The 17,366-nt window shown below is 44.1% G+C and overlaps 1 protein-coding gene across 1 annotated transcript in view; it reads left to right on the top strand.

Annotated features, from left to right (window-relative positions):
* The window catches only part of LOC127430918 (membrane-associated phosphatidylinositol transfer protein 3-like), a 105,059-nt gene that overhangs the window by 53,507 nt on the left and 34,186 nt on the right, over positions 1-17,366 (top strand). Inside the window, exons 8-11 of the mRNA XM_051681059.1 lie at positions 4,685-4,694; positions 7,903-8,080; positions 9,351-9,493; positions 10,370-10,540. Coding sequence (XP_051537019.1) covers positions 4,685-4,694; positions 7,903-8,080; positions 9,351-9,493; positions 10,370-10,540 — 502 coding nt within the window. The remainder of the gene's footprint in view (positions 1-4,684; positions 4,695-7,902; positions 8,081-9,350; positions 9,494-10,369; positions 10,541-17,366) is intronic.

The raw sequence follows: 17,366 nt of genomic DNA, 5'->3' as shown, positions 1-17,366 counted from the left end.
TTCAAAGCTTTGTAAATAATTATCAGAATTTTAAAATGAATATGAAACTTAACAGGCAGCCAATGTAACAACGATAAAATGGGGCTGATATGATCATATTCATTGGTTCTTGACAGCACTCTAGCTGCTGCATTTTAAACCAACTGAAGTTTATTTATTAAACCTGCATCCCGGTAATGCATTACAATAATCTAGTCTTGATGTCTTCAGAAGAGTTGCAATATAGCAAACAAGTCATATGGACTACTTTTATGGTAAATCAAATAGAATGGTGCTTTTTTGTACTTTTTGGACTTTGACAGTCTAAAGGTGAAACTCAGAGAGAGGTTCTTCTTTGTTCTTCGCTTAGAGCAGTGGCGGTTCTAGCTTGTATGGTGCCCTGGGCCTAAAGGGGACCAGAGGATATTACTCCAAAAAGTAAAATCTTTGTCCCCATGTGCACTCTTTGTCCCCATGTGCAAACTGTAGTCTGGCTTTTTTATGGTGGTTTTGGAGCAGAGGATTCTTCCTTGCTGAGCAGCCTTTCAGGTTATAACGATATAGGACTTGTTTTACTGTGGATATAGATACATGTCTACCTGTTTCCTTCAGCATCTTCACAAGGTCCTTTGCTGTTGTTCTGGCATTGATTTGCACTTTTCGCACCAAACTACGTTCATCTCTAGGAGACAGAATGCGTCTCCTTCCTGAGCAGTATGATGGCTGCGTGGTCCCATGGTGTTTATACTTGCGTACTGTTGTTTGTACAGATGAACGTGGTGCCTTCAGGCATTTGGAAATTGCTCCCAAGGATGAACCAGACTTGTGGAGGTCCACAATTTTTTTTTCTGAGGTCTTGGCTGATTTCTTTTGATTTTCCCGTGATGTCAAGTAAAGAGGCACTGAGTTTGAAGGTAGACCTTAAAATACATCCACAGGTACAGCTCCAATTGACTCCAATTAGCCTATCAGAAGCTATTTGTCTAATTGCCTAAAGGCTTGACATCATTTTCTGGAATTTTCCAAGCTGCTTAAAGGCACAGTTAATGTCGTGAATGTAAACTTCTGACCCACTGGAATTGTGATATAGTCAATTAAAAGTGAAACAATCTGTCTGTAAACAATTGTTGGGAAAACTGCTCGTGTCATGCACAAAGTGGATGTCCTAAATGACTTGCCAAAACTATAGTTTGCTAATATGAAATCTGTGGAGTGGTTAAAAAATGAGTTTTAATGACTTGTAAACTTCTGACTTCAACTGTACCTGAATATATATATCTTATGTTACCATTTCAATATTATCATTACAATAATATTACAATAATCACAAAAAGACACTAAGTGCCATCCAATGCCATTTCAAAACATATTACAACACTTATTTTCCAACCATTTGTCTTACATTTGTTTGAATAATTTGAACAGTATTGTAGTGTTGGGCAGAGGTCTCCAACCCCTGGGTCACGACCCAGTACCGGGGCGTGGAAGAGTTGCTACCGAGTCGCGAGAACGTCCTGGGAAAACTTTCTGTGCAGCACTAATATACGCCACTGTATTAATTGTTGTGCGCTTTGCCATTTAAAAGGCACTATCCAAATTTACATAAAAGGCACAATTGTTTATAGGCAATAAGTTAGAAGCGACAGAATGTCTTATTTTTTCTCTCACACAGTGCATAGCCTCCGTCTGTGTAACAGTGAGTGATAAGCAAGAAAAATAATGGTCAAATTAAATTGTTTAAATTAAAACAAAGGAGGAGCAAACCATACAGATTATTGATTGTTCCTTGGCAACTCTGTTTGCACATGTGCAGCTCATTCACGCCTGTGTCAGCTGCCATGCGGTGAACTGAATGTGCTGCTTCTCTGTCTGCCACTCACTGAACAGAGTAGACACAGATAGAGGTATGCCTGTGGCGGGAAAGCAAGACCTCACGCTCACACGGCAGTACTGGCGACACTTCTATGGAAAGTAGCTAAGATTTGTCGCTAGGTGCTTTTTAGAAAAAAAGTCACTAAAGGGGTCTGAAAAGTCGCTAAATCTAACGACAATGTTGCTAAGTTGGCAACACTGGTATGTGCGAGAGTGAGAGATCTGTGAGAACAAGGCATGTTTCAATGGAGAAATAATGCAAAAGCAACTAATGACAGATAAAAATAACCATGACGAAAACTTTACAACTCATATCCAGAGTGACAGATAATTTGTATTTGGAGCACAACCTCTAACTGGCAATGCTCAAATTCTCTAAATTTTTAATGGTTGACACATTTTTTACAGGCATATAATTTTAACCGGTATATAAATGGATGAGCTAAATCCTGGAACATAGTGACCAATAAGGGGACAGTTTGCTCACATGTGACTTTTATTGACATAGTTTTGGTCTGTTTTGAAATGTTGCCTTGTGAAAGCGAACCGAACCAAGAAGAAAATGCAACATTGTAACAATGTGCGTTTTCAGACCTGTAGACCATTTGCATTCCACCTCCCCCGATGACAGGCCGGTCCTCAAGAATTAAACCGGTCCGTGGTGCAAAAAGGTTGGAGACCCCTGGTCTAGGGCATATGCAGGCATACGTCGCATGCCTACCTATCTTTCTTAGGATTTTACGTATGCCCACCTAAAATAAGTGATGATACGTATAGCCGCCAGTACAACGAGTAGGCTTTTGACCCAGAACTTTTTCAATCTAATCACGCGATGCTGCAGCACCATTGAGTGAATAGTGGGTTTTTTTATTAGTATTTTAAAAAGTGTCCAGAGATTCTCTCTTAACTTGCACGGAGCAGCGGGAGGCAGGGTAACTGATGGATGGCAGGGGCAAGTCAGACAGTCCGACAAAGCTGATCCACCAATCAGAACATTCATTTCAAACGTGACTGGATATTTGCTTGGCCTTGTGCTTAGGGTCATCGTCATGCTGGAAATTCCAAGCGCGTCCCATGCGCAGCTTTCGTGCAGAAGAATGCAAATTGTCTGCCAGTATTTTCTGATAACATGCTGCATTCATCTTGCCATCAATTTTCACAAGATTCCCCGTGCCTTTAGAGCTCACACCCCCCAAAACATCAGTGAGCCACCACCATGCTTCACAGTGGGGATGGTATTCTTTTCACTATAGGCCTTGTTGACCCCTCTCCAAACATAGCGCTTATGGTTGTGACCATAAAGCTCTATTTTGGTCTCGTCACTCCAAATTACAGTGTGCCAGAAGCTGTGAGGCGTGTCAAGGTGTTGTCGGGCATATTGTAACCGGGCTTTTTTGTGGCATTGGCTTCTTTCTGGCAACTCGACCATGCAGCTCATTTTTGTTCAAGTATCGTCATATTGTGCTCCTTGAAACAACCACACCATCTTTTCCAGAGCAGCCTGTATTTCTCCTGAGGTTACCTGTGGGTTTTTCTTTGTATCCCGAACAATTCTTTTGGCAGTTGTGGCTGAAATCTTTCTTGGTCTACCTGACCTTGGCTTGGTATCAAGAGATCCCTGAATTTTCCACTTCTTAATAAGTGATTGAACAGTACTGACTGGCATTTTCAAGGCTTTTGATATCTTTTTATATCCTTTTCCATCTTTACAAAGTTCCATTACCTTATTATGCAGGTCTTTTGACAGTTCTTTTCTGCTCCCCATGGCTCAGTATCTAGCCTGCTCAGTGCATCCACGTGAGCGCTAACAAACTCATTGACTATTTATACACAGACACTAATTGCAATTTAAAAAGCCACAGGTGTGGGAAATTAACCTTTAATTGCCATTTAAACCTGTGTGTGTCACCTTGTGTGTCTGTAACAAGGCCAAACATTCAAGGGTATGTAAACTTTTGATCAGGGCCAATTGGGTGATTTCTGTTATCATTATGATTTAAAAAGGAGCCAAACAACTATGTGATAATAAATGGCTTCATATGATAACTATCCTTAAATAAAAGACGATCAGTCATTTTTTCAAAATCAATGCCAAAATTTCACAATTTCTTCCATGGTATGCAAACTTTTGAGCACAACTATATATATATATATATATATATATGTATATACAAATTTAAATGTAACTAATGCAGTTAAACTCTGTAAAAATACTGCATGTTATTGCACCCGTGCTAGTTTTTGATGCTTTTGCAGATGCTTGACAACTGTGTCCCGTAATTATAGCTTATCAAATGTCTTCTTTTTTTTTTTGTACCTATTACTGCTGTTGGTGGGGCTCTTCCGACACTACTACACCACTGTATTTGACCTTTACATTTCTATTGTTACTGATCAGTATTTTAAAGTCATTAAACATTAACCTGACTTTAACCTGATTTTTCTATTTTTGGAAATAATATTACCATCGAAAGAAATATAGGCCTACCTATTTTTTTTTCACATACAGTATGCTCACACACAAACATTAGCATCAGTCATAGAGACATTAGTGTTTTAAAGTGGCCTATTCACAGTATTTTGCCTTTAGAAAGTATTTTATGCAAACAGTTTAAATATTCTGTCCGTCACAACAGTATTGTGTTAGCAAACTCTAGCTGCTGACAAACGCAACTCCTCACATGCACAGTACACAAAATGATGTTTCATCGTAGTAAAAACATTAGCATAGCAAATAGCAAAGAGGTTGCAAATATCAGAAATATCCACAGAAAGGCAGCCGCTGACGTTAATGAATGAATAGAATACAACAGGCATATTGTTTTACTCACAGACTAAAAGCTGTTTATTTGTATACTGCATAGAGTTATATATAAACAGACGTGGCTTATTTGTCATGTTTTTTTGTTTTTTTTTCATGAAACATAAACAGAATATGAAAAACTATTACACACCATTACAAGCCCCTTTGGTAATCTTTACGGAGCGCATCTTGGCATCTGATTCTGAACCTGACTTGGGAAGTCAGATGGCTGCTCCCGGGTCCTAATGCCTACCGGATACAACCTTTGTCAGTGCAACTAATAAACAGATGCCACATATCTGTGTTTTTTCTTTTTTTCTGTCTATCTCTCAACCAAGAACATGATATTCAGATAAATTTAAAATGATTCTATGGACCCCCTGCAATTGCACCTCGGATTCATAGGTGTATTACGGACCGGGCCAATGGGGCCAGTGCCCAGGGGCCATTGACTGCCAGGGGTCCGGAGGGGACCTGGGCTGCAAGGTCTCATAGCCCATCAACTTTGAAAACAAATGTTTATATACGCTTGAATATGTGGGCCCCACAGCTTATAAAAGGCCCCCTCAATAGGGCCCTGTGACTATGAGGGTCCCTAGCCCTCTTATAGGACCCTTTTGCTCTCTTGTTTCTAATTAAATTTTTGATACATGAATTTCTAAATCCTCTACATCATCAACATGATCAAAACTTTGCTGAAAACCCAGTTATATGCAATGCACTAGATGTCAACTGCCTCCTGGTTAAAGTTTCCATGCTCTTCTGGAAGTAGAAGACCTTGTAATATAATTTACAAAATGGCTACCTTCATATTTTGATGCACTCGTCTTTTTGTTGTGAAATCTTTGCTGATTTTGATAAAGTAAAATTAACAAAAACATTTATATTGTTACTGATATTTCAAAATTAGTATTTATTGAATTAAGCAAAATGTGCTTGCTTACAATTTCATTATTATATAGAAAAATCATTTTAAATAGATTTAAAAAAAATTCTGACTATTATTTCATATGTTAGGCTTTATAGGGTTGAGCTTTATGCTTTGTTTGAAAAGTGCTGTCGAACAAAAACTTTTAACTTTTTAACTGGGCTTAGGTGGTTGGGAAAAAATAGACATTGATTTTTTTTTTTTTTTTGTGTGTGTGGTACAAAAGTCTGATTAAACTAGATGCATGAAGTTTGTTGATACAGATTATAATGTTGGTTTGATGAAACCTTGTATGATAGTTTAAAATACTTTTAAATGCTTCAAGTTAGAAATGTTTACAGGTGTTCCAGTAAGAGAAAGAAAGAAAGAAAGAAAGAAGAGAGCATCCTACAGCAGATTATAGGGCTTGTGTGTAAATTTTGACAGCTGAATTTTGAAATCACGAACATTCAAAAACAGACTTTTAGCTTATTTGAACATTCTGTCAATGTAATGTAGTCTAGGGGATTTTGGCTTAAATGATGCCTTCACAGGGCTTTTTTGATAGGAAAATAATAATGGTAGCCAAGCTGTAAGGAATTTACAATAAAATGACCAAATGATCACTATTTTTGAGCCCCACACCTTTCAGCCCTTCGAAGCTCTGACAGTGGAGGGCAAATTCTTTGAAGGAAATAGGGTTTAGGGATGATCACTTCTAAATGGAACACACCATAATTCAGATGAGTTAAAAAAGATATGGCAGCGTGAGCCAGAACTGCCTAAACTCTTTGCCAAGTTTCACTAAACCCATGCATAGATGCTGTAGGTGTCTATTTGTTAAATTCTTCAATATTTAAAGTGTTTGATGAAGTTAAAATATTTCTTAATGTATTATTACCCCTTTAAATATATGCACATGTACACATTTAATACACATTTTGTCACATTCTTGTTTTTTGTATGCATACTTTTTAGTATTTACAAGTATTTACATTGAGTTTGCATTATGTATAACAAACGTTAAAATGATACTGTCTCTTTAAGAACAGTTCACCGAACGTTCGTTTGAGCGGTTTCTTTACCATATCCATGCTGTGTGTTTGAATAAATCTGATTGTAAATGACAGAACATGTATTTAAAGGAATTAAATCAATGAAAATGTATTTTGCGTGGATCTCAACTAGATATTTGGTCAGGTAGTGCCTGAAAAGAAAATTGCTAGTCATAATCCACCCCTGCTCGGACCACTAAGTGTCCGTGGACCCCTGGTTGAGAAACACTGATTTAAAGTAATTTATATGCAGAAGACACAGTAATGTATAATTTGTCATGTTTACATTCTGCATTCATCGCACTAATGCACTAACACACTATATGCCATAAAATGCACCAGTTACCTTCTGTTTTTGTCATTTATGATGACATTGATACTACTGCAAAAATAGGTATATAAAAGAGAGTGTTAATGGGCAGAATACAGAAAAAAGAATGATGATAAGAGAGGCTTATCTTACTTAAGGCAGATGTGAATGGCATTTGCTGTAATCGGCACATGAGTGAAGCAGAATATCAAACAGCAGAGTGAATGGGCACTTAAGAGAATTTGAATAGATTTGATTCCTTTTGTAAACTAATTAAACAAAACAAAAATCGCATGACATATCTTGAAAAAAGTCACTACGTGAATGATCGTACAGATGTAGGTAAATTTGCACCAGCTCACTAATAACTCTACACATCGGTGTGTTCATGTTGACTACTCTTAACTGACTGAACGGGAATTAGTTGTCGGCCTCAAAGTCGGTGAAGCTCCAGGTTACACCTACCGCTGCAATGGACTAATGGCAGTAAGAAGGTGTTTAGCAGCCTGTAAGAAGTTTTCCTCAAAGTTTGCACTGGAGAGTTGTTATGAACCACTGAAACTAACTCTAAAACACCTTCATTTTGGCCAGATTTGGTTCTAAATGACATCATATGAAATCGAAGAACGAACGGGTGTGAAGTATGTCGGGGCCTCAAATCACTCATTTCATAGTATGGAAACAGAAGCCTGGAAATTCTGTATAATTCTCCTTATATGTTTCACAGAAGAAGGAAAAATATAGGATCTGAACATGTTGATAAATAAATGAATTTTAATTTTTGGGTGAAATATTGCCTTAAAAGAAAACAAAATAATAAGGAATAAAGAGGATACTCGTATGTTTTCTACGATTAAATGCCAGGAATTGTGAAAAACTGAGTTTAAATGTATTTGGCTAAGGTGTATGTAAAGTTCTGACTTCATTCATTTTCAGCTTTTTACACCAATTGTCTCTGGTTATCATATCAAGCCAGATGTGATGAACTCTCTGAGCCCTACTCTCCGTGGCAGCAAACGCCTGAGTAAGAGCAACATTGATGTGTCAACACCAAGTGACGCGCTGTCTGGAGTCCGTCATCCACTCATCCGCAAGCAGAGTGACTCGTGTGATGCAGACGTGGCCAGTGCTCAGTCTGAGGTCTTTCTCAGCAGGTGAAACGCTCCTTCATGATTGGCCATCATGGCTTTATTGGCATGTGTATTTATTTTATGTTATAGTTACAGCTTGGAGGTCATTAAAATGTCTGGTCCTAGCTGGTTTCCCTGTTTGATCAGACTGGTCTTTTAGTTGGTTTTAGAGCTGTTTTGCCTCTTGCCATTAAAGCTCTGATGAAGAAACTGCTTAAACCAGCCTAAACTGCTTTGCTGGTTTTAGCTGGCCTTCCAGCCTGGTCAGTCAGGTCTGGTGGCTGGTATTAAAGGGATTTTTCCATTTGCCATTAAGCCCTTATGAAAAAAAAATGCTTAAACCAGCCTAAACTGGTTTTCTGGTCTTAGCTGGTCTTCCAGCCTGGTCAGGCTGACCTGTTGAATGGTTTTAGTGGTGTTTTGGGCACTTTTCAGCTGGTTGGGCACTAAACCAGCTGAGCACCAGCTTGGCCGGACTGACAGACCACCTTAAAGCAGCTAAGACCAGCAATTCATCTTAAACTGGTTTAAGTTATTTTTTCAGCAGGGATGTCAAATCAAATCACCTCCCTCACCCCTTTCTAGCCTCACTGATAAAAAGTAATTGACATTTGAGGTGGTTTTTTGCAGATCATAACATTTCCCATCACATGATATCAACAAACTTAGATATCAAAGGATGCTGGGAATGTTTTGAATGCTGATGACTCTTTCAATTGTGCTGTTCAAGGAACAGATTAACTGATGTCTGAAATAACAACAATGCACAGAATTCACTACATTAAAACATAGCTCATGAGTGCAGCAGTTTTGGCAGCAAAGTCTGTCGGATAGTTCACCCAAAAATAATAATTCCATCATATATATATATATATATATATATATATATATATATATATATATATATATATATATATCCATCAAAAAATATTTGTTTGTGTTATGCAGAAGAAAGTAAGTCATACGAGTTTGAGACAGCATAAGGGTGAGTAAATGGGAGTGATCATTTTTGGGTGAACTACTCCTTTAATATTTCGTCGTATTTGTATCTCTGGAGGTAATGTTACCAGCTCATGAATCCTACAAGAATCATTACTTTTTTGGAGTGTATCAAGAATAAATCGTTTTTAATATCTTGCCTGGTTATAAATCTTTCACTATGTGCCATTAAGGGCCTTTTTGATGACATCAGCATCAAATTAAAGCATTAATTGTGGATTGTGAATGATTAATCATTCATAAAGAGTTAATAATAAATGAAGGAAACTCATTTTCCATCCCTGCTGTCTCTCAGTCTATCTCAGGACGATCAGTGCGGCTCTAGGCAGGCTATCAATCCAGGCTGCTTTGAGTTTGAAGTGTCAGACTGCTTTCTGCTGGGCTGCCCACTGGGACTGGTGCTCGCTATGAGGAGAACTGTGTTACCTGCTGTTGAGGGTACAAATCACCTTCCCTCCCTAAGACACACACAGATTCAAATGTTTCTTTAAAGAGGGACAAAAACTTATTTCAAAGGCAAAACAAGTTAATTTTTCTTAAGCCATTGGCAAATAGTTTTTGTGTAAAGTGTAAAGTGTAAAATAGCCAATAAGCAACAACCCTGAACTTTGATTTGCTACTTCCTAGTCAGTTGCAGGTGGTATTAGAGGGAGGGATATTCTCATTAGAGAGAATTTGAAAGAACAAAAAAACTATGTAGTGCAACATGTGCCGTCAATATATTTGGTCCATTTCCCCATAAGAGAAAGACTGTAAATATTAAATACATACTGTATATCAGCTGAAGGTTAACTGTTAACACTTTACAATAAGGTTAAATTTGTTAACATTAATTAATAATATTAGTTAACACAAACTAACAATGAACAGTTCTTTTACAGCATTTATTAATCTTAGTTAATGTATACTAATAAATTCAAAAATCAAAAGTTGAATTTGTTAACATTAGTCAATGCACTATGAACTAACATGAACTAACATTGAACAATTGTATTTCTATTAACTAACATTAATAAAGATTAATAAATGCTGTAAAGAAATATATTGTTAATTGTTTGTTCACCTGAAGTATTAACTGATGTTAACAAATGGAATCTCACTGTAAAGTGTTAATGTGTTCTTTTTGTCAACTTTTAGGAGTACACTTGTGTATAGAACAAAGTTAATAGACATGGACTAAAGAAAAAAAATACTTTTAAAGAAGAAAAAAAAAACATACATGTGATTTATAGTAATATCTAGAAATGTCATGCTTGTCAAAGTAACTTCCTGACAGCTGATAATTGCTCTTTTTCCCTCTTCCCCTTCTATTAGTGGCTCAGCTCCATCCAGCTTGTTCTCAGATTTTTAATCTGTTCTACCCATCGGACCCCTCCGCATCACGTCTGGAGCCCTTGTTGCACCCAGCTCTCACCCAACTGCCCCCCTTCCCTGTCCCTCGTTACCAGCGTTACCCGCTGGGTGATGGGCGCTCCACTCTCATCGGTAAGAGGCTTATTTCAGATTCACCAACTGTCATCAGTGAATTAAAATAAGGACATCATAACAGCCTTGATTCTTTTTTGGGTAGGTTTTTTTTTTCTTCTTTTTTTTCGATTTATTTATTTTTTTGGACAAGTTCAATTATGCATGCATAAACTGCTTATTCTAATAAATTGGACTGGAAAATCTTGAAATGGTTGGCTTATGCCTTATGCAGATGCCTTATGAATATATATTACACATTAAATGGGCTATTCAGTGAGGGATATTGCATTTTAAATCAGTATCCTTCTATCTTAAAAAGTCGTGTCTTTAGCATTTCCCCTGAGATATCTGGATAACACAGTTGTAAACAGTAAATTTATTTAATCCAAAAACCATGTTTAAATACTTCGATATTTTAGTCTAATCCGAGGTAATTCATGGAAATGAACTGAGAATATTAGTATTTACATAGCACTGTGAAACACTGTCAATAAAAATAATAATATGAATTCATCCACAGGACTTAATTACACTGTAAAAAATGTTTTGTCATGTAACCTAAAAACGTGGCAACATCTAAATTACTGTATAAAATTGATAATTCTTATAAATTCTGATTGGATGAGCTGCTTTCAAGTAATTGAAAAATGTCAATATATGCACACTTACAACTACTACAGCCAAGATAATGAACTATATTGCTTGGTAGAAGAAATGTTTACTCAGACAATTATTGATAATAAATATTACTTTTATGACGATTGGTGTTTTTTTTAATAATATTTGTTGATATTGCTTTTTTAAACTGTATTTATGCAAAAACATTGATTTAATATGACTGAATCAACCTGACTATATTAAGTTACACCAATAAAAGTAGTTTTTAAAGGTTAAATCAGGAAGAAATAGTACCTTTTTAGGTAATAACAGTCCGCACATATGCGTGAAAGCATTTAAAGCTGGCCATTAACAGTGCCTTTCTTGGATATTCACAACAGTTGTTAGTCTTTACCTGCAGTTTAGTCTTAAGTTTTCAGAATTCTAAAATGTGAGTTCTTGTACACTAACATTTGGAATATTTTACCTACATGTTAAGCCCTTTAACCATGTTAAATATGAGCACATTGATCATTTGAAGTGTTTCCGAGTGGTATTTTCCCTTTTATCTTTCTTGGATCGTAAGTATTCTGCAGTGTAATCCGCCTCACTCTGCGTCTAGAAATGCTCTCAGATTAGTCCCAAACAGAGGTCACAGCCAGAAGAACAGAGGGCCAAAAGCACCGCAGTTAGTGAATGCCAGAGAGAACGTCATGGTTACTGGTGTAACCTCCGTTCCCTGATGGAGGGAACGAGACGTTGGTGTCGATGTAGTGACACTAGGGGTCACTCTTGGGAGCCCGAGACACCTCTGGTCTTTGAAAAAAGGCCAATGAAAATTGGCGAGTGGTATTTGCATGCCACTCCCCTGAACATACGGGTATAAAAGGAGCTGGTATGCAACCACTCATTCAGGTTTTATGCTGAGGAGCCGATATAAGGTCCGGCCATTTCAGCGGGTAGTTCAGCGTTGTGGCAGGAGGGACCAATGTCTCGTTCCCTCCATCAGGGAACGGAGGTTACACCAGTAACCATGACGTTCCCTATCTGTCACTCACTCGACGTTGGTGTCGATGTAGTGACACTAGGGGTCCCTTTACAAAACGCCACAAGGCTGAACTGTGTTACGTGAACTGGCAGTGTGTGGTGGGCAGACTTGCTGTGTGCCTCATAGCCAGCACACCAGGTCGACACGTAACCTCCCCCAACACAGTTATGAGTGTCGAATGGCCCTTTTTGGGGACAAGTCGACTACCCAAAGATAGAGACGGGCTTAACCCAGTCGTGGCCTCTTTTCCCCTTCTCTTTTTCCACTCCCTAAAAAAAGAAGGGGGATTATCCGACTGGGCCGCCGGGTCTAGTCAGGGGGTGTCCCTCCCAAGGGGAGGACACCGCGGAAACCACACCTCGCCCCAAGAGAGGGGGGGATATTTAAGTGGAAGAATACATCACATGGTCTTTCCAACCATGTGGAGAGCCTTCAAGGTAGATCCTGCCCAATGGGGGAGGAGGTACTACAACATGGAGACTGGGGCAGAGGGGCTCTGCCCAAGGAAGACGCAGTTTGCCAGCAGGGAAATGAATTAGCGGAAGATATAGATTGCATGGGGTTAGCCTTACAGGAAACCGCCACATGCGGAGCACCTACCCCAGAACCGGGCTCTTAGCTAGCGCGTTTACTGGGCCGGCAGTGAGTCTCTCCGAAAACTCGACTGCCACAGGGCTCGGAGGAAGTCAAACAGGGAACAACTTTTGTGAACACTACTGGGAATTAACAGCGCACGTCTTCAGCTCAAAAGGAGGTGGAAGGCGCTATGTGCAAGTGATACACCCGGCCGGCTATCCCGGGCTTATCCGCTTGTGTTGCGTGCCACCACCTGGGATGAAACCGGTTCCACCCGGAGGTTGTAGAAATTTGCAAAGGTGTTGGGTGTTGCCCAGCCCGCTGCTCTACAAATGTCTGTTAGAGAGGCACCTCTGGCCAGGGCCCAAGAAGCTGCTACACCACGGGTAGAATGGGCTCGTAGCCCTACCGGGGGCGGCATGTCTTGGGCGAGATATGCCATAGATATGGCATCAACAAACCAGTGGGCGATCCTCTGCTTGGAGACAGCGCTTCCTTTCCGCTGTGCACTGAAGCAGACAAAGAGCTGCTCAGAGAGTCTAAAGCTCTGCGTGCGATCCAAATAGATGCGCAAAGCGCGCACCGGACACAGCAACGCCAGGGCTGGGTCTGCCTCCTCCTGGGGCAGTGCTTGCAGGTTCACCACCTGGTCCCTAAAAGGAGTGGTGGGAACCTTGGGCACATAGCCCGGTCGGGGTCTCAGGATCACGTGAGAATAGCCCGAACCGAACTCCAGGCACGTTTCGCTGACAGAGAACGCTTGCAGGTCACCTACCCTCTTGATGGAAGTGAGCGCAGTCAGGAGGGCAGTCTTCAAGGAGAGTGCCTTAAGTTCGACTGACTGCAAAGGCTCAAAGGGGGCTCTCTGTAGGTCCTGAAGAACTACGGAGAGATCCCATGAGGGAACGAGGGGCGGTCTGGAGGGATTCAGCCTCCTAGCGCCTCTTAGGAACCTGATGATCAGGTCGTGCTTCCCTAAGGACTTACCGTCAACTGCGTCGTGGTGTGCTGCTATGGCAGCAATGTACACCTTCAAGGTGGAAGGGGACAGCCTCCCTTCCAACCTCTCCTGCAGGAAGGAAAGCACTGATCCGACTGCGCATCTCTGGGGGTCTTCGTGTTGAGAAGAACACCACTTAGCGAACAGACACCACTTCAAGGCATACAGGCGCCTCGTAGAGGGGGACCTAGCCTGAGTGATCGTGTCTACCACCGCGGGTGGTAGGCCACCTAGGTCTTCCGCGTCCCGTCCAGGGGCCAGACATGGAGATTCCAGAGGTCTGGGTGCGGGTGCCAGAGGGTGCCCCGTCCCTGAGAAAGAAGGTCCTTCCTCAGGGGAATTTGCCAGGGGGGAGCTGTCGCGAGGAGCATGAGGTCCGAGAACCATGTCTGGGTGGGCCAGTAGGGTGCTACCAGGACGACCTGCTCCTCGTCCTCCCTGACCTTGCACAGTGTCTGTGCAAGTAGGCTCACTGGGGGAAACGCGTATTTGCGAATGCCAGGGGGCCAGCTGTGTGCCAGCGCGTCTATGCCGAGAGGAGCCTCGGTGAGGGCGTACCAGAGCGGGCAGTGGGAGGATTCTTGGGAGGCGAACAGGTCCACCTGAGCCTGACCGAATTGACTCCAAATCAGCTGGACCACCTGGGGGTGGAGTCTCCACTCTCCCCTACGGGAAACCTGCCATGACAGCGTGTCCGCTGTAGCGTTGAGGTTGCCCGGGATATGAGTGGCTCGCAGCGACTTGAGGTGCTGCTGACTCCGGAGGAGGAGACGGCGGGCGAGTTGTGACATACAGCGGGATTGCAGACCACCTTGGCGGTTGACATATGCTACCGCTGCCGTGCTGTCTGTCCGAACTAGCACGTGCTTGCCCTGGATCAATGGCCGGAACCTCCGCAGGGCGAGCAGAATTGCCAGTAGCTCGAGGCAGTTGATGTGCCAACGCAGCCGCGGACCTGTCCAGAGGCCGGTGGCTGCGTGCCCGTTGCAAACAGCGCCCCAGCCCGTCTTGGAGGCGTCTGTCGTGACCACGACGTGCCTGGAGACCAGTTATAGGGGAACACCTGCTCGTAGAAACGAGAGGTCGGTCCAAGGGCTGAAAAGATGGTGACAGACCGGCGTAATGGCCACGCGGTGTGTCCCGTGGCGCCATGCCCGTCTCGGGACTCGAGTCTGGAGCCAGTGCTGAAGCGGCCTCATATGCATCAACCCGAGTGGGGTGGCCACCGCCGAGGATGCCATATGCCCCAGGAGCCTCTGAAAAAGTTTCAGTGGAACCGCTGTTTTCTGTTTGAACGCCTTCAAACAGGTCAGCACCGACTGGGCGCGCTTGTTCGTAAGGCGCGCCGTCAGGGAGACTGAGTACAACTCCAAACCGAGAAAGAGATGCTCTGAACCGGGAGGAGCTTGCTCTTTTCCCAGTTCACCCGAAGCCCTAGTCGGCTGAGGTGCGAGAGCACAAGGTCCCTGTGAGCGCTTAACACGTCTTGAGAGTGAGCTAAGATTAGCCAGTTGTCGAGATAGTTGAGAATGCGAATGCCCACCTCCCTTAACGGGGCAAGGGCAGCCTCTGCGATCTTCGTAAAGACGCGAGGAGACAGGGACAGGCCGAAAGGGAGGACTTTGTACTGATATGCCCGACCCTCGAACGCGAACCGCAGGAAGGGTCTGTGTCGAGGAAGGATCGAGACGTGAAATGCGTCCTTCAGGTCTACCGCCACAAACCAATCTTGATGCCGGACACTCGCTAAAATGCGTCTTTGCGTCAGCATCTTGAACGGGAGTCTGTGTAAAGCCCGGTTCAGTACTCGCAGGTCTAAGATTGGCCGCAACCCACCGCCTTTCTTTGGTACGATGAAGTAGGGGCTGTAAAACCCTTTCTTCATCTCGGCTGGAGGGACAGGTTCTATCGCGCCCTTCCATAGGAGGGTAGCGATTTCCGCGCACAGGGTAACAGCGTTTTCGCCCTTGACGAAGGTGAAGTGAATACCGCTGAACCTGGGCGGGCGCCTGGCGAACTGAATCACATAGCCGAGACGGACGGTCCGGATCAACCACCGCGATGGATTGGGAAGCGCAAGCCATGCGTCCAAATTCCGTGTGAGGGGGACCAAGGGGACAACGTTGTCGGACGTACCGGCAGGTGGGGCCTCGCGGCGGGGCAGAGCACGAGGTGCCACAGCACGTCGTGGCCATGCTGAGTCTAGGGACATCGAAGCACTTACCTGGCTCCTTGTGACCACCCCCGGAACAGCCTGGGACGAGGGAGGAAGAGGCCTGTCCTCGTGACCCGTGGAGGCTGTCACATCGGGGGTGGATTTGTGCCACAGCTGGGCGCTCAGGGGCGGAAAGGGCACCGCTGGAGCGCCAATCCTGCAAGATAAAGCCCGTGGACGGTAGTCGTGGTGACGACCGTACACACCGGGTATGTGACCCAGGGAGGAAGGAAGCTGCTCTTTTGTTGAACTGTTGGGTACCGCAGCCACTTGGGCGTGCGGCGAAATCAAACAAAAAGGCAACAAAAGATTTTCCACCCGGCCCTCCACCGGGGGATGGAGTGGTCTTTCTACCAGCTCCAGGTGAGTGGGTTCCCTCGTCCCTGGGTTGCCCATCTCAGGGGTGCTTCGAAGACCTCCGTGGGTTCTTCGGTGCCGGCTGTGAGACGGGTGGCGTCGGCTTCCTGCGGTGGGCTCCACGCCGGGGCCGGGCCGGAGGGACGGGCTGCGGCGGAGCCGGTGCAGTCACCGCAGGGGGACGCCCTTGGCGACGAGCAGACGGGGTGCGGGGTCTTGAGCCGCGCCGGGGCAGGATGTGCCGGATTGCCTCCGTCTGCTGCTTTACCGTCGAGAACTGCTGGGCAAAGTCCTCAACGGTGTCGCCGAATAGGCCCGCCTGGGAAATGGGGGCAGCAAGGAACCGTGTCTTGTCGGCCTCGCCCATCTCGACCAGGTTGAGCCACAGGTGGCGCTCCTGGACCACTAGTGTGGCCATTGTCCGCCCGAGAGACCGCGCTGTGACCTTCGTCGCCCGGAGGGCGAGGTCGGTCGCCGAGCACAGTTCCTGCATCAAATCTGGGGCGGAACTACCCTCGTACAGTTCTTTCAGTGCCTTGGCTTGGTGGACCTGCAGGAGAGCCATGGCGTGCAGGGCAGAGGCGGCTTGTCCAGCAGCGCTGTAGGCCTTGGCCGTCAGGGACGACGTGAGCCTTCAGGGCTTGGAGGGGAGCTTAGGGCGTCCACGCCAGGTGGCGGCGCTCTGCGGGCATAAGTGCACTGCGAGCGCCTTATCCACCGGGGGAATCGCCGTATAGCCCCTGGCCGCCCCGCCATCGAGGGTAGTGAGAGCGGGGGAACTGCGGAGTCGGGGTCGGGCAGTAAAAGGTGCCTCCCACGACTTCGTCAGCTCCTCATGCACCTCCGGGAAGAATGGCACTGGAGCGGGGCGCGGCTGGTCTGAGCGGCGCCGCAAGCCCAGAAACCAATCAACAAGCCGCGAGGGTTCAGGGGAGAGCGGAGGGTTCCACTCTAGCCCGACGCTCGCGGCCGCCCGGGAAAGCATGTCCGTCATTTCGGCATCGGCCTGTAACTGGGCGACCGTCCCCGAAGGGGGAAGCCCAGCTGAGGC

This window comes from Myxocyprinus asiaticus, chromosome 40, assembly GCF_019703515.2.
Source record: "Myxocyprinus asiaticus isolate MX2 ecotype Aquarium Trade chromosome 40, UBuf_Myxa_2, whole genome shotgun sequence".
Classification (NCBI taxonomy): Eukaryota; Metazoa; Chordata; class Actinopteri; order Cypriniformes; family Catostomidae; genus Myxocyprinus; species Myxocyprinus asiaticus.
The sequence above is the reverse complement of the archived record's forward strand: the minus strand, read 5'-3'. Positions and strand labels throughout refer to the sequence as shown.